General features: G+C 46.0%; 1 protein-coding gene across 2 annotated transcripts; it reads left to right on the top strand.

The window, feature by feature from the left end:
* midn (midnolin) lies at positions 1-26,810 on the top strand. Of its 2 annotated transcripts, none has more exons than XM_086047179.1 (8): positions 1-261; positions 1,736-1,967; positions 3,989-4,073; positions 4,184-4,246; positions 15,297-15,830; positions 16,324-16,447; positions 16,558-16,881; positions 22,801-26,810. In XM_086047179.1, the coding sequence occupies exons 1-8, from the start codon at positions 189-191 to the stop codon at positions 23,061-23,063; spliced, it is 1,698 nt and encodes a 565-aa protein (XP_085903305.1). In that variant the 5' UTR covers positions 1-188; the 3' UTR covers positions 23,064-26,810. The 2 variants fall into 2 exon arrangements, with proteins under 2 accessions (XP_085903305.1, XP_085903304.1); XM_086047178.1 differs by having other exon boundaries at positions 4-261; positions 3,986-4,073.
* The last annotated feature ends 309 nt before the right edge of the window (positions 26,811-27,119 follow it).

Here is a 27,119-nt window from a genome sequence, read left to right as displayed (position 1 = left end):
AGTCTCCTTATTAAGAGCCGCCTCGCCGGCTCACCGACGTTCTTGAGACCCAGAGAGAGGCACAGTTGGCCGGATAGCTCAGTGGCATCGGGCGGAAGCGTTTTCGACTACCTTGCGGATATTTTATTTCGTTCACCTTCCTTTTGGGGAACTCGCTGCTATTCTGTTGTGTTCTGTTCATACCTTACATGCCAAAGCTGGGGGAACAAATTGGACCTTTTACTTCCACGCGAAGCTTCGCGGTTCTCGCTACGGTCATCGGTAAGTACCTTCCGCCTATTTAATAAACAGCACATCATATTCATCTTCTGTTCCCTCCAAAACATTACAGAGGCCGTGTCTTATATTGACCGGTAAATAATTAAGGATCAATAATAAAGCATGTTGTTGTCAAGGGAGTTCCATGTAAATTGTGTTGGACGTTATTAACTTCACCACACGCCTCGTATCGACCGAATTGTGAATGTCAGGCTGTTACTGTAAAACAAAATATATAATTAGTAGCCGGCTAGTGTTAATTAAAACGATAACTGGCACATAATTGTCTTACTGTGTTAGTGACCGCACCATCCAACCACCGGCACAGCAAAGCACAATATACCATTAAGTCAAAATATAAAAGTAATAAACGTAATTGTGTCTCTATTCACAGTTCGAGTAATAGGTCGTTTTGTACCATTATATGCAATTATGAAAGAAAACTGAGTCACTCATTGGTATTGATTTGAAGTCTCCTTGGTGCCCACTGGGGGGCGGTCGAGATCTTTTAACATAGAACGGGACTTCTCTCCGTGTATGATAGAAAATTTAATGGTAGAAAAAAAATCCCGCAGATATCTAGTAATTTTCTGTTCCACGTAGTCAAATAAATGATATTTATAAAGAGAATACATGTATCATTCTCATTATGGTTCTTTTACTGTATTTAGTGTTGCTCACCCCACAATGAACCGGCTCATACACATGCAGTATGCAAGGAGAGATGTCAAAGTGAAAGGATTGTGCAAACAGTGCTGCACTCATTTATGCAATCACTTGATAGCAAATTCCATTGTATTCGTCTCTTGCACTGTCCCATAGTGTAGAATATGGATGGATGAATTGTATTGCAAGGTGCCTCCTCCAGAAGATACAGAATAGTATCCAGTCTCATTAGTATACATAATTGCTTGAATGAGATACTTGGAAATGCATTTTTAAAAATATACATGTTGTTGTAAATGTGTTGAAATTCGAGCTTTGTGCTCCACATTCGCTTCTTCTATACTGTCATTTATTATGAATGGCTTTTAACTCGCTCTCCCTCCACGTGGGTGTACACCTGGCCCCCCTATTGGCTCGTCCCGGGTGAGCTCTCTCACGATTGGTCCGCCGTGCAGGGGGTTTGGCCTTAGAGCCGACGCTGGATCTTTGGGATACTTTTTGTGTGCGCGGCGACGTTCATTGTCGCTCATGTTCCACGGGAGCCTGCGTGCGCACGAGTGAAGCCCAACGTCTTGACGCCGTGTGTCAAAGCTGAAAGCGTACTTTTAAAACCGAGAGGAATATACGTGCTTTTGTTTGGCGCGGACCAGCCAGCCCTTTTGTGGTATTCATTCACCCATCCATGTAGCATTTAGCTGCGGGGAAACGAAAAGCCACGGATCGGCTTCCTCCACGTCCTCCTACTCTTATTATTCTCCCTCTTCGACTCCATCCCGCGCCTGTTCATCTTCCACATTCCCGCGACCCACAGGTTATCGGATGGACCAGCATCCCAGCGCCCGGAGCTGCACCAGCCGCGGGGCTTCTTCGTCCTGCGAGGCCGCCCCCGCCGAGCCCTCCATGAACCTGCACATCCACTCCACCACCGGCACCCGCTTCGAGCTCTCGCTGCCCCAAGAGGAGACCGTGGACGGGCTGAAGAGGAGGCTCTCGCAGCGGCTCAAAGTACCCAAAGAGAGGCTCGCGTTGCTGCACAAAGAAACGTGAGTCAAATATTTCATTTTTGTGTGTATGATTAATGCATTATTTACTAGGAAAAAGCCATCCAGTTTTGTCTGAGGAACTATTGGCTGCAAAGGGTGGGAAACCTACAGCTCGTGGACCTGCCATGCAATTCTCAAATCAAATAAAACCTTGGAAGAAGTAATATTAAATGCCTCAATGCACATAATATATAATCGTTCAACATGCATTTGATAATTGCATTATATTTTTACAAGACCATCTGAGGTCTGAAACTGGAACAGAAAAAGGCTCCACAACCCTCCCAAAGGGATAGTTCTGCATATAAACATCGCTGGCGTTAGAATCCTCGTACCTCCAAAATAATTGCTTTTGAGGAGACCCCAAAAATCGGATTTTTGTTCAATCATTAACATTGTATCATTAAAAACAGCAAGCCAACGTGTTAGATTGGTCAATAATTTCTTAAAGTAACACCTACACATGTGGACTGACCGATAATATACATTTGTGAAGGAATATGAAATTTACCTGTGACATAGGAGGTTTTGGCCCCGACTTGCATAAAATTGACACCTGTCTGGCATCGTCAATTTCAGTTATTTACAGTAAGAACCTCCAAGATGAGTTTTCAAGAATACGTTGGAATTCCAGAAAAGTATCACGAAGCTAAAGAAAACTCTTAATGTCTCATCTTTTTTCGAAAGGTATTCAGGTAACAATGTGTTTATTGTCCTGGTTGCAGGGCTACATTGTGTCCTTTTGCCATATTAGGAGCACTCAGTGCAATGCCGTGGCAGTCATACAGCCACAGTCGTATATGTATCATATCAAACCTGAGCATAGGGGCAGATTGCGCAGGTGTACCCAATGTTATGGCAATGGTGTTGCAATTACGCACAGCGGATGCGTCGGTCACTGAGATGATATTGATGGGACAGTGCATTGATTAATTCCTCCCACCTTCTAAGCATGGAGTCCAGGATAAATTGATAATGCTTGCGCGTACGTGACTCATGTATATACGACAATGTGAGTAACCTTATACAAGTCTGATCTTACATAGTTCCATCTGTGATTTTATTATTATTTTTCCCCATGTAACCTCATGTTACATGCCAAGGGTGAGTCATGCTCTTGCGTGTGTCCGTCGCAGTAGCACGTTAGGGTGGGCGCCGCCTAGATGGGAATGGGTGGCTTTTCTCATTCTAAGTGAAGCGAAACCCTAACGCTGCAGTATTAGCAAGTGGTTAAACAAACAAATGAATGAATGAATGATTGAAGGGCAGGTTAAGCGGGGTTTAACAAAAGCGCAGGTGGTGTTATGCAAAAACTATGTACGGAGGGGTGTGTGCTTGATAAGATGCAAACAGTTCATATTGTTTTTCCAGCTTATACCCACTCTTGCCCATTGTAATCACATCATCCTTTAAAACCTACCCCCACTCCCCACTTTTTTTTTTTTTTTTTTTAAATCCCCGCCTGCCCTTGCAACTGTAGACCAGCTAGCAAGTCAGTGCTGGGGGTCTTTGTTCAGATGCACAGGGTGAGATTTGGGTCACGCTGACGTAAGCGTCGTCATATCAGTCACGTGCATAGCGTCACGTCACATGTAAAGGAAAGCTCTCTTTAATACAGAGCCATAAGTTAATTCTTTGATGGTCAAGCAGGCTTTTGATCCAAATTCATGTCTTGCGTGTATCGTTATTTTATATGCAATACTTGATACATTTTAATACGTTTAGGGAAGGAAGTCAGGGAAGCTCTTAAGTCGCGCTCCTCGGTGTAACACAACCTTAAACGCCACCAAATATCCACTGCGAGTAATTGTCAGCGCCTCGCTATACTTGAAATTGAAATATGACAGCCAGATCAATAGTTCCCCTTCACCCTCGGCTCTTTTTCTAAACTCGTTTTGAAGTCGGCGCGCCCCCGCAGCTACGGCTCTTTGTGTGTGTGCGTGTGCGTGTGTGTGTGTGTGTGAGGAGAGATATTGTCAGCACAGTCTCATTATCTTGTTCCTCCCTGAACCCCGCAGCAGACTAAGTTCGGGCAAACTCCAGGATCTTGGCGTCTCCGATGGGAGCAAGTTAACACTCGTACCGACCGTCGAAGCAGGATTAATGGTGAGGCCAGCCTGCCTAGACATCCGCCATTTCAACATGTGTCGTTCATTGATTGTATTTTTTTTGTTTTATTTTTTTCAATAAAATATTTGCCTTGTTATTCCTCACAGTCTCAAGCGTCAAGACCCGAGCAGTCAGTGATGCAAGCCTTGGAGAGCCTAACCGAAACTCAGGTAAGAAGTCTGCATGGTTATTAGTTGATGGCTTTGTAAACTTGATCCTGGTTGGTTTCCTTTTCATAGCATAAGGTAGCGGCCTTGAAGTGGTCTTGAGTTTCCCAGATTGTTGGAAGTTGGTTCCTTAGTGAACCGCAAACTTATGAATGACTTATGACATATTCCATGCGTTAATACAGACATATCGCTGGGGTCGCGCGGAATCCTTGTACCTCCAAAATCACTTTCAGGAGACCCCAAAAACGCCATTTTTGTTCAACCCTTCTCAACACTTTAGATTGGTCAATGATTTAAAAAAAAAAAAATAACACCCACCTGTGTGGTGTGACCAATAGTATACATTTGTGAAAGAAAATTAATTTACCAAATTGTGACAGAGGACGTTTTGGCCACAAGGGCTCCCAGACACGAATTTATACGCAAGTTTGAACGTACCATAGTCTATCACATACACTACCGCAAAACACAGTAAATACAGGTATTGGAAAATGCTTTTAGGCACGAAATATAAAACAACCAAATGAAAAACAGCAAATACTGCAGTAACTATATGCCGTGTGATGTTTTCTTACGCCGCTCCGCAAACTAGCTCATTGTGTGCCATTTGTAACTGTCATATGTCAAGACCCTCCTAAATTGAAGCCCCTCTGTACTGTACTTTAGCTAATGATTACATACTCGTCAACCACAAATTTAAGAACCAACATAAATCAAAAATCCCTTTGCCACGATATTTCACTCCTCCAAATAAAAAGTTACATGTTGGCTATTTTGAAGCACCATAACGTCAGTTTGGGAAACCTTGCTCTCAATGCCGCATTACCAGGCTACGGTACACCAAAAACTGAAGCAACCGTGTGCACTGTAAGAGGACATTGTGAGTCACGCAGTCTTACGCATGTCATCTGTTGACACGCTACCTGTAGTTACGTCATCGTGCACAAACCTGATTCGCTCCTTTGGTCTCACTGCTTTGTCAAGACAACTCAACTGCACTAGAGGAAACACCAATTACTGTATACCAGTAAGGGGGCTTGTGTGAAAGCACGGTTTGAGCTACTTTGTCTGTGTTTGTGAAAAGGGGCAGTTTTATCACTCTAGCAATGCAGTCGAGAGCAGCTGAGCCTCTAAAGCACAAGCCTCTTTAGTTTGTCTTAATCTCCGCCTCTTAAACAAGCCCTGCGAGCGTCATGTGTTAAGATATAACAGGGAGCAACACCCTCCTGTATCCTAGTAACATCTGCGGTTTATATGTGGAAGCGTCAGCCCGTCTTCCTCCGCAGTGATGCTTTCATGTAAACACTCAAATGCGCAAGCAAGTTTCCAGGAAGTGCGCCGGGGCCTCACTCGCTCACAAAGCCGAGTGCTGGATTGTCAGCTAAAAGCGAGTTGTGCGACGGTGGGCCGCGACACACTGCACCTGATGCAAAACCGCTGCTCCGGATTCCGCCGAAAAGCTCGTACGCCTTTCAGACCGCGTCAGCCTTATGACTCAATCTCTGCGATCGATAGCAACAGCTAAGCCACCAAGGCGGCGAGGCCGGCGAGGCTAAACACGCACATAGACGACTTTGTGACATACGAAGCGCACTCAGCGGCTTCCTTTTGCAGCGTTGTGTAACCGTGAGATGCACGCAGACGCGTCATTGTTGATTTCAAAATCGGAGTAAGTGAAACTGCAAAAAGTGTGTTGGGTTTTGGGGACTCAAACATTTGGCCCTTCAAAATGTACACTGCATGGTGCAATTGACTATGGCTAAATAATCCACCAAATTCAATATTTTCGAATCACAACGGCTGCAATATTGAGGAGAAAAAAACCAAAAACAACCATCATTTAGGTATACTGTACATATACATACATTCTAAAGTGAAAGCATTGACCATTATGCTACATGAGAGGTGTGTTTATTCTCAATTAAACAAAATCATTTTTGCTTAGATAAAGACTTTGCTGTTTTAAAACTGCGAGCAAGATTTGAAAACTGTCTCACTTCTTTGATTTTTTTTTTTTTTTTTCTTCTTCTCTTTTTGAGTGTGGTAGTTTCTCAGAAGTCACATTAGAGGTTCCCACAGATCATTATAATAATGTACTACTGTCAGGTTAGCCTGACAGTTTTAACAAAACAAAAAGGGATTTTCCACCTTTAACACTAGGCACTTAGTACTTAAACTTAAGGAATTGCGAGTAAGCTAATCTTATTGCGAAAAGCTGCCTGGTGACATCAGAGCACATTTTGGCCTGACTTTGCTCCCTGTTGTGAACTTTGTTGGCCGTGATGAGCGTGTGAACTCGTAGCAGCGAAGAAGCCAATGATTTCATGTGTGTAGGTGTCTGTCAGCGGACGGTTGCTTGCACTTTAGAACAGTACTGGGCTGCCTTTCGAGCTCTACGTCTTTGCATCTTTCCCGTCAGGTGATGCATCAACTTAGAATATTCGTCACCCTTGCCTTTATCCCCGGGTGCTTGCCTTTCTCTGCAATTTCTTATGCTACATTTATTGCTTGTTTTGCATCCTGATTGCAAAACGAACCACAATAACACAGTCTGGGTCATTTCGGTCAGCCTGATAGCAGGGTAAAAGGTTACAATAAAGGCGTTGGGCTGCTTAGTGTGTTTTTATCCAAAGAAATCGATTTGTCTTTATAATTCATGAAGCGGAACGGGACGATATAGATCCCGGCCAGATTTGATTGGAAAATACAAACACCAAAGAGTTCTCTCATTCGACCCCCACTCCCTCTTCCCCTTTAATGCTGGGGATATCAAAAATCAATCAATGCACTTAGCTCTTAAAAGTGTCTGACACGATAACTGATACAACCATACACCCAAAAATAGCCTCGGGGAAATGTGTGCATGTGTTTGGTGATGAGTTGGGGTGGGGGGCTTAGCTGTGTTAGCTTGAGACGCTAACCTATGAACCCTCCCAGACCTCTCATATCTCACGTGTTTTGGAGTACTCGGGGAAATAAACGCTCATTCGCAAAAAGGGGCGGAGACAGGATGTCTGTTTTTCAATTAGTTGTCCTTCAATTAAAATGTCTTCTTATTCACTTTCATATTCACCTCAGCGTTCTCATTCTCATCCGCATCTAAGCGCTAGCAGGTGTACATGTTTGCGTCTTACCGGAACTAGAACTACTTCCTGCTTTTGTGCCTAACAATCATGGAAAATGTAGTCACAAACCAATTAAATTACTGTCTACATATGACAACATATTACATCCCGATGCAAGTAAACAGTCTCTTCGATGAAGTGAGTAGTCTTCTTGCATGTTGTTAATGTGCAGTATTAAAGATGAAGTTATTTCATTTGATATAATTGTAAAAGGTCTGTAAACAAACACCTTTGTGGAAATACTGTTTATACCGGTGAATGTATAAACTCAAGATCCATAACTTGAAGTTAGCAGAATAATGCTAATAGATTGGAGGCCCAGCCGTTATTGAAATGAGTTGGGGCTCTCCCAAGCAGCTATCAATTAAACGCACTCTCCGCCTCAATTAAACATACTCTCCGCCTCACTTTGACCGTGATGACAGGGCCAATCCTGGCCGCCTTTAATTTCTGCTCTGCCACCTCACTAGACACTCTCTGCATGACATCTAAGTGGCGTTAAGCCACTGCCTACTGACAGCCCATCAAAGCACAGCAATAGGCCGGGGCTACTCTCATCAACCTTGTATGGTTTAGTGTGTACATCTTACATATGCACATCCCGGACTAACAGCAACGTGGAAAGGATATATTTAAGCGGATTTCTGCCCCTGTTCAGAGACTGAGGAGGTGTCTCTGAGGAAAATGAAAGATGAGCGCTGAAAGCGGCATATTCACAAATTTTGGGGAATTTGTCGGCGGCCACATCCTCTCACCAACTATTGATCTTGGCATTTGACAGAAAGAGAAGGATTATATGTCCCTTCTCAGCACACAAGGGGCTATTTGCTCATTGATGCACATTGATGTTGGAATTAAACCCAACCAGGCAGGCAGGCATCAACCTTACCATCAGCCCAGTTGCCCTTCCCCCGCATGCAGCCACGTCTTTGTTCATGTCTTAAAGCACCAAAGCTGACCAACTCACAAGACCTTCAAGGCGTCACAATGATTGACATTTTGTGGTGGGCTTTTAAACCTCCCCTCACACATGGTCGGCTTTCATCTGCTCGCATCCATAGGCAGACCTCACCATCTTCCCGAATCAATGCCTTGGCCTCGGCTTGGGCTGCAAATTGACAAATTTCCTCTTGAATGCTAACAGATTGCTTTGAGAGGAGGCCGTGTTTTGCCATTGCCGGCATCCCCGCGGAGGGCGGTTACATAGCTGACCCACTTCCCCTGCCCCCCGACATACACACTTGCTGTCCTCGCGCACGCTTCCCTCATTCTTCCACACTTCCTCCTCCACAGGAGCGACGGATCACGCTCATTGCCATTGGGGTCTCGGAGCAAACGGGTGCCAAAACGGGTGTAAAAGTCTGAAGAGGCACCTTTTGGGTCACATTCGCCTCATTTCGTTTGCTTTGCCTCATATGAAAGGGCGGACTGGAAAGTCCTTTACTTTCCGCCAAAAGAGGAAAGAACTCTCATTGTGGGGGTCTGCCACAATAGAATGACCGTTGCGTGTATCCGTACATCTCCTTGCAAGGGCTCGATATGTTTCCCTTTCCAGTCATGCACCTTCTCTGGATGATAGTTAATCAGCTGCATTGACACCACTGGAAATCATTATAATTGGATTTCGGATCTAGGCGTGCCAGGAAGCTGAAGAATGACTCAATGTGTTGGTCAATAGCATGCCCTAACTGCCACCATTTGAAATGAAGGCCTTTTTTTATGCGTGGGTCTTAAAGAAGTTATTTTCTCTTTTGGAATGTTAATCTGCCTTTTTCTTTTAAACCTAAACTTGTGAATTTGAATTGAGATAAAAGACAATGCTCCAATAATGGCGAGGCCCCTTTCTAGCCGCCGCTGATGTAAATGGCGCCCTTGCTACTGGCCTTAATAAGATGATCACACAGCCTTTTTGCACCTGTGTAATCCCCCTTTGTGATGTATTAATGCACAGCAGGAGAAAGGGGGGATGGGTAGCCAAGGTGTGTTTGCAGGGGATGTCGTTCATTGTGAATCGGCCGGCATCCATTTTTAATGTCCGCCTTTTTCATTCGCTCCAGCGCACGGCGGCAAGAACAATTTGTCCATCCATACGAGTCGTGACCGCCATTGTTTTTGTATTCCCCTTGCGATGTGGAGCTTTTGTGTTTCAAGTAGCAGACGTCGTGACCGGTAGGGCTGCAGAGTGGGCGGACGGAGACGGGGAAATTGTACATGTGATGGCCACTACCGAGTCTCATGAGGGCAATTAGATTGTAATGTCAAAGGACTTGGGCAAGTCACAAGTTATTTACAAAAAACAAAGATTTTCTCTGGGTTGTCTGATAATTCAGTGACCGCAGCGTTTGAAAATAGATCTAAAATTGGACTAGGAAATGTGTGTCGAGTGTTCAGTCTGGGAATGTGTGAGATTCAGTCAAAACGGTTTTGGCCTCGCGCAACATAGTTGCATTTGTTCTTATAACACAACTGTTTCTTGCAGATTGTCATTACTTTCCAAAATTTTACATCACAAATCACAAGCATGCCAAGGAAATGTATTCACAAGACTGTTTTGCCACCCTGGTCGCCCACCACTTGCCCTGCATGGGTATTAGTATTTTCACTCACATTTTTCTAAGTCCATGTATATGTTTTGGCAAATGTTGTCATCTGTCCATGAAACTTTCCAGTGCAAGTATCCGTTCTTACTGGGTTGTTGTCATGTAAACGTACCCTCCATCAGTCATATTGTGCCAACCAATGAGATCCAGTCTTCTCATATTGAGGCTGCTCCAGTTTCTGCTTGGCTTGAGCCGTGACCACAAGGAGTGGCTTTAGTGGGAACTTAATTTCACCATTATGAATGCTATTTCCTGCCCGTCTCTGTTTCATATCAGGCAGTATTACTCATGCCAGTCTTCCTAATGGGGTCTTTGAAGAGCCCCCTGGCTGCTTTCAGGATCTAGGGCATGATGCAAGTCATTGATTTCTTTTTTTTTTTTTTTTTTTTCTCCCCCCTTTCTCTCTCTTCATTTGTAAGCACGTTATTGCATCTTTAGCCGGTACGCATCTGCACAAAGACTGTCAATAGCGTCCTGGTGCGATCAAACCATCTCAGTCGATAGGCGGGTAGTCATAAAAATGACTTTGACAGGTGAGCAGCTTCAGCGGAACCAGAATATGGCTGCAGGAGACAGCTAACCCCCTCCTCTTCTCTCCACCCTCCTATCCCGCCCTCCAAGCCTCTATCCTCTTTTCTCCAGCACAAAGCTGCTCAGTTGTTCATGAATGTCAGCGAGGCGCTGCCAGCTCCCTCCATCTTCTTTCTTTCTTTCCCTCCCTCCCTCCCTCCCCCTCCTCCTCCCTTATCTCCACTGCCGTACTTCGCTTAGTGTGCAAAGGAAGAACGGCTGCAAATGAGTTCCTTGAACCACAGGGACCCCAATAAATAAAACTGTCAGCCAGAGATGTCGAAAGAAAAAAAGAGGGAAGGAGCCAGAGGCACATCCTCACTGAATATTTCATCACCCACCACCACTACTACCACCACCACCACCAATACTCCCTGACACCCTGCCCCCACCGCCCGCATCTGCCATCCCCCTTCCCTCACCATCTTCTCCCAACCCCTCCTCCTCTCACTGTCCCTTATCATGCTCTTCCCCCATCCCTGCATGGCAACCACAGCCTCCCACTAAACAAAACACCAGCACCTGAATCTGACAACACTGTGGCATTCTTCATTAACACCACCCAGCCTGGGCTAATCACTCATGTGTGCGCCGTCTTGGGCAAATACACACCTCGCTCGTCCCTTTGCATACCACGCAGGCACTGCATGTGAAAGGGAACAATGCAAGGCTGGCTTCAAGTGAGGCCCCTCCGCTCTGCTCTTCTTGAGTCTCTCATAACAAACCACTACAGAAGTTGCTTTTGCAAAGCTTTGGAATTCAAGTGTGCTGCGAGGAGCACCGGTGGGGGGGGGGTGGAAATAAAGGTTGCAGAGGGAAGTAGGAAGCGGAGGAGGGTTTCAGACATGCCTCGAAGCCTCTCTTTTGTTTGCCTGTGATGTTCCAGAAAGCTCTATCTGGTGTTTGTCCTGACGTCAATGGTAGCCAGCCACATTGGTTCTCTCTTGGCTGGGCTCCTGAGAGCAGACAGGCATGTTTGGACTGGAGCTGAGCTGCTATAGCTGAGACCTCTGGGAATCATTCACTAGCCAGCTCGACAGCACTCGAAAAAACTGCCCCCCCCCCCGCCCCCCACAGCCTCATCCTCTTACTGCACATACACACTTAACAGACACCCTCCCCTTGTTTCCCTCTCACAGTCTCTGTCCATCTGGAAGAGGCTTGTTGCTACACGATCGTTCTCGCCAATGTGGCCGCTGGCAAGCAGACTGTGCTGTATCATCCTGCGCCTCCCCTTTTTTCTCCTCCCTCAGGAAACAGGGCCCCATTTCAGGTGTTCCACTCGGCAGTACCCCCCCGCCCCCACCACCACCACCACCTCTACCCAACCCGAATCCTGAAGCCGCTTCTCGTGCGTGTCTGTCTGAATTCCACACCTGAAGATTTATTTTGGCTCTGCTTTGTTTATCATTTGTCAAAATTATAGTCGTCGAAATGCGCTCTGTAATTTGCGTGTTTGCTGATATTGGCCTTTTGATTTGTTTTGTCTAAAGGAGGTTGCGGCGGTGCAAGCATGTACGACTGGAGACCCTTTTGTGAGTCAGACATGGCGGTTTGCAAACATTTTTAGCTAGGAAACGCAAGTGTGAGGGACCAAATTGACTGTATGAGTCAACAATGACAAAAAAAAATCAGGAGGTAGGAGGTAAAAAATACTCAGAGGCAAAATTGTTATTTTTAATACCCCTTGATTTAATGTTGTGAGTTTGGTCTATTGAATACATACTTAAATATAATTTTAGGCGCTTACAGAACTCAGACCATGATCAAGTTTTGGAGGCAAGGCCAACTAAAAACTGCTTTGTGGTTACTGGAAAACTGTGTTTGGGTGACTAATGATGGTTAAACATACACAGAAAAAGAGTATCCGAAAGATAATTCTGTATGGTTAAAGTAAACAACAGTATTTATTTTTAAAGAGAGATCGCCAACTACTGGCCTGCCATGCATTTTATAGAACCGATGTAGCAGGAAACTTTCTGTAAACATTCACATTTTTACTTGGTAGTTATTGACTGCACATAGCCTTCAACACATACAAAATCCAGACCTGGAATTTCTTCAGGATCCAAGAGAACACAATGTAACAAGGTCTTATACCAAATTAAAAGCTGCTATGATGAGAACTCACAGAATGATAATTGTCTAAACATGTTAAACTCTTAATTGCTGCCAAATGCAATGTAAAATCTGGTTCCTCACTTGCGAAATTTTCAATCGGACGTTATGGGGGAATTTTTTTTTTCTTTGTTTTTTAATCCTGGTTGATCCAAGATATGGACAACAAATGACTATGCAGTATGTGGAGCTAATCTGTTCTTTTATCTGATACCCATGTGTTATAGATCTTTTTTTAATATATAAATCTACCTGTAATTCCTGTACAAACAAGCAAGGCCACACCAGGGTGGAGCTAGGCGGTGACGACCTGAGGTGAGAGCCATCTCACGAGGGTTCCACCCGATCTTCCAACCCACCTCTAACCAAACTCCACCTTTGACACCCCCCCCCCCAGGCTTGTGTAATTGACTGTGTGTTTTGGCCCAGCAATACTCGCTCTTGACAGCTGCCAGTCAAAGTCCCCCCCCCCTCCACCACCACCCCGTCCCCCAATTGCACCTTCTCATGCGGCGCCCAACCCTGCTTTCACACCCCGCCTCAGGCCTGCTGGGTTTGTCGTTTTACCACAACGGTGTAATCTTTGGTGGGTGTGGACTATATCAACAAGACCCTGATAGGCTGCATTTACACTACCAAAGTGCTGAGTTTGTATTCATCCCAAAGCCTCCCTTGTATGCTGATTGTAATCGCCTTCCTTTTACAGTACTTAATGTTGAAATGCGGCCGTGAACTCATCCTTGTCCTTTCACCTGCCTCTCCCTTTTTTTGTTGTTGTCGTCACACACCCATGTCAATACCAATGTGCAAAGGTCACCTTGGCAATATAGGGAGGCGACGGTCGATAGAGAAATAAATAAGCAGCTCTGAAGAGAGGGGAGTGATTGAGGGCAGAGCCCGCTGATTCACAGGGTTAACCACCGGCCAACATGTCAGGAGCACGCCCAAAAATCTTGACAGGATGAAACCGCTGCTCTTTTTTTTTTTTTTTTTTCAGAGCCTCTTTCACACACATCAGAATTGACGCAGAAGAGCCGTAGCAAAAGATCCAACATTTATCTGCCTTTGCTTTTCATGAACAATCATACGAAGATGTTGTCACATTTGTGAGTGCTTTCTCACAGGAACATGGCATTCCCGCAATCAGTTAATTGAATGACATCACTATCAGGTGTTAAACTTTACACCCTCATTTGACTTTTCTCAAAATTGACTGGTTGACTTTACGCCCCCAGACCCCCCCCCCCCCCCCCCCCCTGCAATCCATGCTCATGCAAATTATGCAGAACAGAGACCTGGTAGGAAAGAAATACTTTGCTTGTTTCCGATTTTGTCGGCTTCATGCCCTCCTCCGCTTATGTTGCCTCTACATTCTCATCCGTCTTCCTGTTTCCCCCCCGAACACCCTCCCTTATTGTCCTACCAACCCTCCCTCTGTAGAGTGAAAGTTTGTTGGCAGTAGCGGATGTTGGAGCTTAATGGACAGACACATGCTATGCATTTGTGACTGTTAAGGCTTGCAGACCCTAAGAAAGCTTTGTCCCCTCTGAGTGACTCTCACAATAAAACACAGTCACATGCACACATGGTTTCAGCAACAAGTGGCGAAAAGATGCAGTAAAGTCACATGCGCGCAAAGGCTAGGACAACAGAACTCTTGTTGTTTAATGCGAATCCTCTAGCCAAGTTGTGACAAGTCGGCTGTGTCTGTGTGGAATTCTTATGTGTCCATCCGGGCCACTAGTGGGTCAGTGAATCCCCTTCTCCACACACACACACACACACACACGACTATTTGGCCTCTGTTGCTGTTGTGAGTCCTCCAAAAATGGGCATCCCTTCCAGATCCGCCACAGACAATTGTCCATTCTGTGCGTGCGAGGCGGGCGGGGTGTATTTCCTGGACGTAGGACTGATTTTTCAGGCCCTTAGCCAGAGAGAAGGGTGGCTTTTGTCCCCGCGCTGAATGACACTGCTGACTAAGAACGGGCCCAAGGGCAGTGGGAGGCGAGTGAGAGTGGGCTCTGTTTGTGTGTTTTCCAACTGTCGGCCTCATCCAGCAGATGTAAATAGCCCAGTGTTACAAAATGGTGATTGATTGCAGGATTGGCCTAATGTGGTGCGTCTGTGTCTCCACGAGAGTGGGAGCTCAAAGCTCTGTTGTTTGTGCTTCAACGGCTGTCCACTGTTCATTGACAGAAGAGGAAGTCAACGCGCAGGGGAGCTTCTCGGTTTTTGACTGCAACAGTTCTCTCTTGCCGGTGTTAATAAGGCTGTATTCATCACAGTCGGTTTGTTGGTAATAGGCATTATAGTGATATTCACTTTGGGAAAGGGCAAGGGACAAGGATGAACCCATTACAATTTGGCAGACTCACTTTGAATCTTGTTAGCCGTTCAGTGTAGCGGCCAAATGAAGAGCAATTGTACACTGCATCGCTTGAGTTTCCGTAGAGCGGATGGTTGTATCATGGTGTGGGTCTATACGTCCGTTCCCTCACATTTTTGGCACAGGTCAGTACACAAACGACAAGTGAAGCGCTTTTGCATTGTTTTTAGTGTTGCTCAGTCCTTAGCTCTGCAGCTGAATGGCTCACTGGCTTTGTATTGAAAAGCAAATCTTTTTCCCATCTACAGGTCAGCGACTTCCTGTCTGGCCGCTCCCCCCTCACGCTGGCACTCCGCGTGGGTGATCACATGATGTTCGTCCAGCTCCAGCTGGCAGCACAGCAGTCGGGCGGTCCACAGCTCCAGCACAGGCACCTAATCACCCGGGGCAACTCGGACGCCACGACGGGCCAGCCCACAGGACAGCCTTGTATCCCTCAACCGCACTCTCATCTCCCTCATCATCCGCACATCCCCCACTTGCCTCAGCCAGGCCCCTCCGCATCCTCTTCCGCGAGCACCTCAAGCTTCCCTCTTCCCTCCACACACCACCAGTCCCTGCCCCCTATGTACCATCAGTCCCCATCGTCCGTTCCTCACTGCAGCCCGGCCACTCCTCCCCCTCCTGCACGCTCCCCTCGCACGTCGCATGCCCCCGGGAGTCTGTTCCGTTCTCCCCCCCATCACCTGCGAGACCACCACCACTACCACCAGCCTTCCTCAAGCCAGGCCAGCCACAACATGGGCCAGGCCAGCCCTGTAGCCCCCGTTTTGTGCCCTGAGGTAAGCCTGAAACTCATGTTATTGCTTGTCACTTACATAGCCTCCGTCATCTGCAGTTTCTACTGCGCCTTTGAGAATGGCTTTCCATAAAAGTTACTTCACCAAAACACCCCAAAAGCTCTACAGCACTGATGTGGAAATGTTGTTTCCCTGCGTTAGAAATACAGGTCTAGTATGGAGTGACGTAACTCCCACTCCCAGTGGATATCGCAGAGGTTTGACTTTCAGTCTCAAATGTCCAATTAGTTGCAGAAGCTGCCAAGTTTGATCTGGCCTTTGCGGGAACTTTATACCTTGTCATTTGGGTGCATAGTGTGACCCAGATCCTATTGCTTTTTACATACATTTCCAGTCCAAAGTAGTAGACTGCAAATGTATGTAAAGCCATGACGTAAAAAGCGTTTGAGGCTCAAAATCTTTTTTTTATTTTTTTTTCTGAAAACTGTTTTACACGTGATGATAGACTCACTTTGCTCACATTTTCTTCTTCCAGGCTAGCTGCAGCACCAACAGCCCCAGTAGTGGCACTAGTTCATCAGCGCGCTCCCGTAAACCTGGCGCCATCATTGAGAGCTTTGTGAACCATGCTCCCGGAGTCTTTTCAGGGACCTTTTCAGGTGAGATTTATTGACGCTCTGAGCAATAAACATTCACACTGCTCATGAGTATGCGAGTGATGCTATATTTAGAAACGTGTGCCACAATACTCTGCTTCCTCTCCTCTCAGGCACTTTGCACCCTAACTGCCAGGACAGCAATGGGCGCCCCAGACGAGATATAGGTACCATTCTTCAGATTCTCAACGACCTCCTGAGCGCCACACGCCACTACCAGGGCATGCCGCCGTCCCTCACCCAGCTCCGCTACCAAACCCAGTGCGGCACGCCCAGCTCGCCATCCCCGTCGCCGCCTCCCTCGCCCCCCGTGGTCGGCACAACGGGACTCTCAGCCAAAGCTACCTCGGTGCCCGCCGGCAACCCCAGCAGCCCTCCACCAACCCTTCATCCACTGGTGCAGTGCCAGAGCCAGATCCGCATGTGCAAGCCCCCTGGTGAGTGACCGCACATGAAAGCATGACATGGAATCACAGACATACAAACAGGCACATGAAATCACTGTGCATCCCTTTGAAGCACTCATGAGACAGATGTTCCTGCTGTTGACTTGAAAGCATGTGTTCATTTCCAGTTCATCGTTTTCTTGATCAGCAACTTTTTAAATGTTTTTGCCTGATAACGTGCCAAAGAAAAAGTAGAATTATACAACCTAAGTAGTCGGTATAGCCTTTTGTGAACGCCGGAGGGGAAGGGGTTGCTTATACAAGCCTCTGTAGACTTTTTCACTCAAGCATCACTTGTCACGCAGCAAGTTGGCGTTGTTTTTCCGCACCAAGGAGATAAGTTTACCCCTTCCACCCCGGGCAAAGCTATGTTTAGAGTAGATTAGGCTTCGGCTGCTTTAAGACGACAGGGGTGTGTACGGATCAGGACTAGTATGGACAGAACGGTGGACATACCCATGCCCAAGGGCAAGGCTGGTGCAGGTGCTGGAGTTCAGATGACACTCTTTTAAAGCACCTTTCCGGCCGGAGACACCAGATTTGGAGTGTCAGACAGATGTCCAGCACAGATAACATTGAGCCAGTGTTGTAAGGTTACACTAAGACAAAACAGCATTGTCTTGTGCGGCCTCCTTATCTCCTGCCGGGCAAATGGAGTTTGGTGAAGTAGTCCGCTGGGTTCGGTCCTGAGATGCAGCGAATCTTGTTTAATGTTTGCTTTTGCGTGAGTAGAATAGAGGTTCACTTTTAGCAGCTGACTCACCGGGAATGTACAGTCAGTCCAGCATCCCCCTATATCAACCCGAATGCCCTCACAAGTGTCCAGTGAACAGTTGGAATAACACAGGCTTATTTTCCTAACTTAAGGAAGACCTTTCCCTCACTGCCTACACCCGTTACTCCCACCCTCCCCTTGTCCTGTCTCTACATCTGCACTCAACAGCCCACGCCATTGCACCCCCCCACTCCCCCCATTTGTCGTCCAAAAACAGCCTCGCCTGTAAAATCCATCTGTCCACCTTCTTCCTATTCAGCCTCATCTGCTTCGTTTTCCATGCCTGTGTTGTGCATCAATACTGTACATTCTCTGTGTTCATTTGGCCTTTAAATAGATTTATTCTGAACTTCAGCACTAGGGGCTTGTTAAAACCACAACACTAAGCCGTCATTCTTCATAGTGGTGTTAATTCCTGTCCATCAGCCAACCAACTGCCCACGGATTGACCTAGGCTTCCAGTGGAGGAAAATAAACGAATGGGCGAGAGAAAAGCTTGTCTTGTGCCTGGCTGTTTTGACTTTACAGCCCTTGCCCCAACTTCCTGCTCACCATCGAAACTTCTGGCAACTGATATGAATGGGGAACCAGCTGAAGCAAGCCCGGTGTGGCTCACTGATACAATGAACCCTGGTCTCTTTGTGGCTGCTTGCATCCTGTTCTGCCTGGAGTTCCATGGAAGTCATTGAATTAACATGCTCAGGCAGCCTTATCTGCAGACACCTGACGGATGACTTACTGGACTGGACTGAACACTACGGCTTAACTCTACTTCACAGAGGCCTGCCTCCATTCAGCTGCAGGACTAAGTAGTCTGTTGCGTCCGCCTCAGTATGTGTACACACTTATACTTGAGACAGCCTCTTGAAAATGTCACATAGCTGGGTTCTCTCCAGAGAGCCTTTACCCTTTTCTACAGCAAGTTCATGTGCGGGGAGGATAAGACAAGCGTAAATAAAAAAGCTTGACACGCTCGGCCTCAAACGGCTGGTTAAAAGCTTGGTTTCGTGGCTCTGGTGAAAGGGGTTGCTGAGTTTGAGGATTTTTCAGCTCAGGACTCACGGCCTGGCAGGCTGATTGTTAGATAAATTCCATTACTGGGGAGGGTGGACCTCCCGTCAGCCCCCCTGCCCAGCCAAAGCCATTGTGTAGAGGCCAGGGACAGGGGCTGCATACAGGGCACCAGGCTGAGCCATTGTGGCGTAGAGGAAGGGAGGGCTTTGGGATTATAGGGCTGCCTTTTAGTCCTTCACCCACTGCAGCTGCCTTAGTTCAACACAGGCCCACAGAATAGAGCTTTGAAAGCTCCTGCGGCCCCCCTTTCCGGATCTCTTCACCCCCCACTTCTCCCCTTTAGATTTGTCAGGTCACGTTAGCGTCCTGGGCACGCCAGACAAGAAAGGCGGGTGAGGAAGGATCCCAGATCTTTGCCTCTCTGCATTTAAGCCCCGACCGGCTTGAACCGATTCCGTCGCACCCGTTATCCGTCGCTAAGACCCCGCACACACGTGCGGCGGCAGCTCAGCGACCGGTGACGCAGTACGGCGCGGCGCTATCGAGCGAAAAGCCAGTCAAGCACATCAGGTGCCCTTTCATTGTCGACAGGGAGAGAAGAAGGGAGAATGCAAATGAAGTCTAAAAAGTCATTGAAGAGCGTGTGTCCCTACAGGGCTGTCAGTGGCCTTTCACTTGCTGTCACAACACTCATTTTAGCCCCCCGTTTTTCTTCGGCGGCGCGTCTGATTGGCCAGTTTGCTGTTTTCTACTGCAGCCCTATATTGTTTTTCCCAGGTGGCTGGCGTCACTGGCGGCTTGGAATGTCAAGTTAGTCATTGTACTAAAGAAACCTTCAGTCCTTGGTTCGATTGTTTTCCGACTGTGTTCGTCGATGAAGTCTGTAAATGCTTGTGACGTCCACGGGAATGCTTTCAATCATTATGCAGCGTCAGTTCTTGTCCGCGATAGTTGAATCGAAGGTCCGACAACCGAGAAGATATCCGCTTACAGTCTACCCTGGATGATTGACAATTTAGACAGGATAGCCCCCAGTTACTGTAAGTTCAAATGAATGCAGCTTTGCTTGGTCTTGTCAGCCAAACCAAATCAAACCAGGATGTCGAAGCTTTTGTTCTACCAAGCAGAACAGTTGAGTTCTACACAACAGTAAATCAGCCTGATCTGGCATGCTTAGCGACTTCATACTACACTCAGTGTAACTTTCCAAGAATTTGCATAAAAGAAGAGGACGCTGTAAACTAAGGACAACAGCAACGGAGGACATCCAACATTTCTGTGGTCTTCCCATTCCATTCCTGTGTGACTTTGACTCTGTCGACCAATCGACAGACTGTAGCCTTGCTCCACCCTATAAATGGCGGGTACTAAATGGTGTCACGGCGCTTGTCAACTTCCGACACTGGAAGACGAAGACCTTATTGAACCCCCTGATCTTAGATGGACATTCTCTTAGCAAACTGTGTTAGTTGTCCCTTTTCTTTGTTATTTTTTTTGTGCAAGACCATGTGTCATATCAAAGTAAACAGCCTCTAACACCCCCCCCCCCCAAATAAATCTTTGCGATATTAGTCTTATAAGGGAAATGTCCATGTTTCCCTATGTCCTGTCTACCGCACCCCCTCTTTTCTTTTGCCCTGCATCTCCTCCCTCTCCCGCCCTTCTCCCTATCTCAGCCTTTGGTCTTGTTGCTGGGCTGGGCTTCTGTCAAAGCACAAGCGGGCGAAATGGAATTGTTTGTCTCTCCTATTCGCTTCCTACTTCTCTCTGGGTCCTCCAAGGTTATTGTGCTCATGTCAAAGCTCTACAGTCAGACTATGGGCCAGCATGAATGCGTGTGTGTATGTGTGCGTTTGTGTGTGTGTGTGTGTATGGTTTGTCCCTCTTAGCCAGCCCTAATAATAGTCCTACTGTCATAAACATAGACTGGAGATCCCTGTGGCCAGCTGTGTCCGGCCCAGCCGCCCAGGGCTCCGGTAGTGACGCTGATGAATGGTCACACACACATATGCCTGCACGCAAACGCACGCTCACACTCATTTTGGTGGTGCTCCAAGCACATTCCCAAAACACTTGCCAAGCCAAAAGGCCGTAGACCTCCTACAGCACCATCAAACTGCCTTTTATACTCTCTGTTTGTTGTATTAGCGACTGCTTTTTGGAAAGTAGAATTGAAAGTGCTTGCCACATTTTTTGACCGAAGGGGAAGCAGGAATACTGGAGAGGGAACAAAAATTTTGCTCTGGTGTATTAGAGTAGGGATGGGCAACTTATGTGGAAGATGACACAGTTTTTCATCAACACTACTGGGTGGGCCTCATAGGACCACGTAGTTCCTAACCACATGTATGGAAAAAAATGCCATTCCAAATATGGACGAAGTATGCTCAAATAGTGCAAATCTGCGTATAGCTATTGAAATGCATTGGAAACATTGGGCAAAAAAAAGGAAAAGCTTTATTTTGATTGGTTTGGTTTTTATTTTTAATAAACAAAAACAATCTTCTAAAAACACTGATAAACTGCCAATATCCCCATGAATGCCCCAGCCCCCAAAAACACGCAATTTAAGTTTTGTATTTATTGAAAAAAAATATTACAGATAAAAAATCTGTGCAAAGGTAAATGCGCGGGCACCGAACCGTGAGTATGCGAGGAAACAGGAAACGTGTTTTCATCCCCAAAATTGATGGAATTGAATGGAGCCAGTGCAAAGGAGCAACGGTCCGAATCTGTCAGCCCCCCGTGCTCTGTTCCTGAGAGATGCCATTTTAACATCCTTGCTGATCTCCAGCATCCAATACCAGAACATTTCCTATTCACATTGGCTAGTATTTACAGAGGCGTCGGAAAAAGGCTCAGTGGGGGAAAAGGCAAATGAAATCCACGTGGGGTCCACAAGTCATTCCAATGGCGGGTAGAGCAAAGGCGGATATAATCGATTGGGAAAACTGCCACCGATGGCTGATCCTTTAGCCTCCGCCCTCCATCCTTGCTCTGCCCCTTGGGGAGGAATTCCTTAACCCTCCCCTCCAGTGCCCTTCCTCACACTGCCCCGCCGACCAGTATCCCTGGGGAGGCAAAGGGGGAGCAGGGTAGAAATGAAAAGGGAGGTAGCGGGATGGAGAGGAGGTGGGGCGGGGGGGCTGTGGGTCAATGAGCTGAAAGTGGGAAGCCATAAAGGAAGAAAAAATAGAAGAAAAACCCAATCTCCCTGTCTCTCTCGCATTCTCTCGCCGCGTACAATTTCCATTCGCTTGCATTTTCTATTGAAAGCCAATAGCGTTGTCCTGCGCCTGAGATGGATGGCTGCACTAGAGCTAAGGTTTAATCAATAGGTCTTTTTAATTTGCCATCGATCCACGTTAAAAGCTACTGCGGCTGTTGCTGTGTGTGTGTGTGCGCATGCAATGTTTCGCCCCCAAGTGTGTGGGTGTGTGTGTGTGTGTGTGTGTGTTTATCCGTGCAAATATGTGATGCCGGATCGGAGCCACAGCTAGGTGATGGGCTGGCCCGCTTTGCTTTATCGACATGGGAGCCCGTTATTTCATTATTTAATTCCCAGACAGATACTAATGGAGCTGGCTAATAGATTGTGGTTACGTGTGCATTCCTTCCGAGCCCTCAATACAGTATACCGTACATATATATGTATGTGTGTGTGTATGTATGTGTATATATATTAGGTCACGTCGCTCCACTCTTGCTCTACCATTGTTGTGTGGTACCCCAGATGCTGAATAAAGTACGCTACAGTCACTGCGTGCGTTCTCTCGATGCATATAGAAATACAGTACGGTACGTATTTTACAGAAGTGACAAATAAACAGCTTGAAGCAGACACTCAGCCAACGTGTCTACCACCAAAAAAAAAGAAGCTATCTGGCGAACTGCGCAGAACTATGCGTCCTAAAAATACCTGGTTTTGTTTCGTTTTTGAAGGCAAGGCACCGTGCAACCCTGGTGAGGAATAATAGTATCCTATTCTTCCCACAAGAACAAGGACAGAAAAATAGACTAGAAACCAAAATCCTATCTCGCTATGGATGTATTTGTTGTTTCTTTCGACCACGCTGTGTGAGCTTCCCAAGCTAAGTCTGTCTTCTTCTCTCCCGTCCCAGGCGACCGAGTCCGGCAGACGGAGAACCGCGCCACCCGCTGCAAGGTGGAGCGCCTGCAGCTGCTGATGCAGCAGAAGCGCCTGCGCCGGAAGGCCCGACGGGACCAGCGCGGCCCCTACCACTGGCTGCCCAACCGCAAGGCGGGCCGCAGCAACAGCAACAGCAGCATGTCCAGCGAGGGCTCCCTGGACCTGGACTTTGACGACTCCGTGTGGAAACCCGACGTCAAGGCCGACTTGAAGTCCGAGTTCGTCATGGCCTGAGAGGAGGAAGGATGCGCAGAGCAAAGTTCGAGGGGGTGCGAGTTGATAGGAAAACCCCCTCCTTGCAGACTTCAATCCCATCATCCTTCACAGCAGCAGGACTTTGTCTGATGTGTGGATTTGGACTCGAGATGAAACCTTGAATTCGAGAAAAGCAGAATTCCGTGGGTGGTGGTGGTGGTGGTATTTTTGAACTTTTTCGTGTGTGCTTGTGATAAGGCGCACTCTGGACAGCGACTAAGAGCTCCAAGTGGACTTCCCAACAGGACACAAGCACCAGATGCCTCAGTGTTCTCTCCCCCATCCCCCCCAAAATGGCAGAGCTGCCGAACTCTTTGGAATATTGCGACGGGCATTCTTTACTGATCTCCAAACTCACTCGAGCAGTCCGCTTCTGACCTGTTACAGGCTGGTTCAATGTCTTGTTTTATTGTTTGTTTGTTGTATTTTTTTTTTTATTTTTAAACATACTATTTTATAAAGCAGAAAAGAAGATGTAGCATTGTTCACAAAGCATTCAGGTTTTCATAGAACAGTTCAAAACGTTGATTTGCACAAGATCTTGATTTGTAACTAGTGTGCAGAAATAATATGGAAGTATTGATCTCAACCTCAGTGATCGGAGTGATAAAAGGATGAACAGAAAGTGCTTTAGATGGGGGATTTTAAAATCTTTACAAAAGCAAATTATGACATTTAATAAGAAAAAAAACAAATCTATTTTTTATTTCTATTCCTATCTTGCTGTTTTCCAAAAGCAGCAGCCCTTCGTGGCTTTGTGGTTGACTACCAATAAACATGCATTCAGTCGTTCATTCATTATGTGGTTCATAGCGGTCTAATGACACGCAACTCGCAACCTAAGTAGACTGTGTACATAAATGTGGCGATTGGCAAAGATTTATTAGGGTGTATGTTGCTCGTCCCTGTCATGTTTGTCTTCTCCCAAGTTTTTGCTAATTATTTCCCCTCTCCCTCACAACCGTTTGAAGTCCTTCTAGCAATTCTATTTTTATTGGCAACGTGTGGGGAAAAGTGTGATCAGTGCGTTACCTAGTGCCTCCACCGGGACATCCATGAACATATCGCAGTTTTGCGGCTGCACACTCGACAAAAACAATTTTTCAAAAAATGTGTCGGGAAGAGTTTCCTTTGCATGCGGATGACGTGGTGATGAAATGGAAGAAGAAGAGCAGGGGTGGAGGTTCACATGCATGAATTTCTGATGAAAATTACAAAAAGAAAAAAACAGTGCTGCTTTTGTTTAAGGTTTTTTGTCATTTTTACTTGTGCGTGTTTGGGGGAGATAGGGGGGGAAAAAAGACATCCTATGAAAGTATTAACAAGAAACCAGAACAGATGAAGTTAGGTGTGCCCCCCCACTGAACATTCCTGTTATGTGACAATGAGGTTGGAGCCAATCCCCCCCCCCCGCAACACCCCCACCTAAAAACTTTGAAGCCCCCTTTCACGCCAGGAGGCTGAGGATCACGTACGGACGCACTCGCGGAGACTCGAGGAACCAGCGGAACTACAGTATTTCCACGTAACTTTGTCCGAACTATCGAGCGCCCCGCCACGATTGCACTCCCAAGAGATTGCAGTGAGAGATTACCATTTTCTGGGGTGAACCTCATCTTTTTGTTAAGTGGCCTTACCTTTCACTAAGAAATTGGGGACAATGGGGACGGGAATGTTTATTTGTTGATTGTTTTTAAACTATCAATTTGTCATCAAGGCACCAATTTCATAAGCCCTTTTGCACTTCCTGTAAAAGCCCTCATTTGTCTGCCTTCTTTCTGTGTTGCTGTGCTTGTTAAATCACACAGAATTGGGGTATCCAGCTATTTTCCGCTTTTTGATGTCGTGTCAGAAGCCCCAGAAGTAGTAACAGCAGAACAGCGCCTGTGTAGCCCAGTTTACACTGCATGTCAAAATTGGCTATTTAAATAAATAAATAAAAATCCCCCATTCTGTGCAAAAGACGCAGATGCGGAATACGGTGACAAAGCCGACTTGAAAAATTTCCACCTAGGAGGAACTATCTGCCTGTAAAACTGTTTTCCCGCCCTCTTTCACTGTCGCCGTTGTGTAGAAATATAATTGACAAGGAATGAGGGAACAAAGTCAGACCTGGAAATTTTCCATTTTGGAAGTCATATCAGGCCTGGGACAGTACCATTTTACACTACATGTAAAAGCTGGTTTCGTTAGGCCACCTTTTCCGTGTTGCTTTTGTGTGTATATGTCACCAACACGGAATGTGGGGACAAAGTCAATTTGGCAAGATTTCAGTTTTCTGACGTAGTATCTGTGGATATAAGCTCATTTTTTCCACCCTTCCATGTCACTGGTGTGCAGAAACGTCACCGAAATTCTTGGCATTTTTCTGTCTTATTTTCCATGCCGCTGTTGTTAATTCACCATCATGGAATTGTCCCCACAATTTTCTATCTCATGCCTTCAGAGTTTGACTGTAGCCGTTTTTCCAATGTGTGCAAATTCTGTTATCTCATTCTGTTTAAAATGCACCGACACGGAATAAGTTGACTCAGCAATTTTCCACCTTTTCTGAGGCAGTGTCTCCCCGTAAAAGCCGTCTTTTCCCCTTCCTATTTCCGTGTAGCTATTGTGTTTAAAATTCTCCGACGAGGAATTGGGGGACAATATTAACTATCAATGTTACACCTCTGAAGGTGACATGAAAGCCGGCATGGTGCCTGTGTAGCTCATTTTATACCGCACGTAAAAACTCCTCCCAACTCCAGAGGTAGTACCAGATCAGTGTGTCATATTCCATAATGACGTTTGCTGGGCTCTCTGTACAAAGGCAATGGCGGATAAATGCCGGGTAATTTTGCAGGGTCTGTGCGAAAGAGGCATAGGTCTCCCAAGGACACTGGGCATGTGTTGTTTTGTGTTTTCTAGCTGGTGGAGTCTCTATTATGTCAAGGCTTCTGTGCCTTAAAATGTTGCCCTTGCAGTGTCGTTGAAAAGTTCGTTTTCATTTCGTCATCCCGACCTCACATCCCTGGGGGGGGAGGGGGAAAGAAAAAAAAGAGGCTAAATTTGAACTGTTGGCACAAAAGAGCCAGAAATGTCCTGTGAGGACCACATGCACTTCCTTTTTCCTCAGATCCAACATTACCAAAAGGACACTTCATCCGCCCGTCCCTCCACTCCCCTGTCAAATTCTATTTATTTTCCTTTTGTATATGTAGGAACTATACTCTGTGTGTGCCTCACTTCTATGTGAAATTGAAAAAGATGACAAAAAATGATAGAGCATTACAGAGGGATACAAAAAAAAAACCATTACGTCAATGATATTCCAGCTCACAACAGTTTCAGTTGCCTGTCCTTACTTGTAGCCAACTATTGAAATTGAACCAGATTCAAGAATACAATTTACAATATTCTAGCTCTAGACCGGTGTAGCACATGTGTGACTGTATTAATTTATGAAACCAAAATGGTAACTGTGAATTACGTATTTCTTTGTGCATTTTTTAAGTGGGGGGTAAACAAGGCAGCAGCTCTTGCTCGTGTCTGGATTTTTTTTTTTCTGTTGGTGGAAATATAATGGAAACAAACCACGTTTCTCAAAAAAAAAAAAAAAAGAAAAGAAAAAATGAAAATATATATGAATATATTTTTTTTTCTTAAGCAATACATTTCAGTGTGACTTGTGATAGAACATTTTCTTTTTTTAGGTAATAAATAAAAAACGCCAAAATGAGAATACAAGCTGGTATCCATGCGTGTTCATTACATCTGCATTCGATAACAGTGAGTGAAAGCTGTTCTTCAGTCTAAGATTTCATGGGAGGATCTATTTGTTCAAGTAATGCGATAGAATCAAATACAGAAGGACTGGATTGATTATATGAGCTTACCCTTATTACATTTAATGACTGGAGTGGACCATGTTTGCTTATGCAGGCGGACAAGGTCCCAATAAAACGACTCCTATTGGCAACATCCATGAATCAAAACATGGAATAGGTTCAGCTCAAGACCAAAATCAGATATTTATTTGGTTTGGTTGGTTGGTTG

Source organism: Filicampus tigris, chromosome 12, assembly GCF_054856515.1.
Source record: "Filicampus tigris isolate MCC_2025a chromosome 12, RoL_Ftig_1.0, whole genome shotgun sequence".
NCBI classification, from domain to species: domain Eukaryota; kingdom Metazoa; phylum Chordata; class Actinopteri; order Syngnathiformes; family Syngnathidae; genus Filicampus; species Filicampus tigris.
Note: the sequence above shows the minus strand (reverse complement) of the source record. Positions and strands in the feature narration are given on the sequence as shown.

Bases quoted from the DNA above. Each gene is read 5' to 3' on its own strand.
- midn (XM_086047178.1), top strand. From the start codon at position 189: ATGCCAAAGCTGGGGGAACAAATTGGACCTTTTACTTCCACGCGAAGC. The intron at 4,074-4,183 runs GTGAGGCCAGCC...TATTCCTCACAG, and splicing joins CCGTCGAAGCAGGATTAATG to TCTCAAGCGTCAAGACCCGA. The intron at 16,448-16,557 runs GTGAGATTTATT...CTCTCCTCTCAG, and splicing joins CTTTTCAGGGACCTTTTCAG to GCACTTTGCACCCTAACTGC.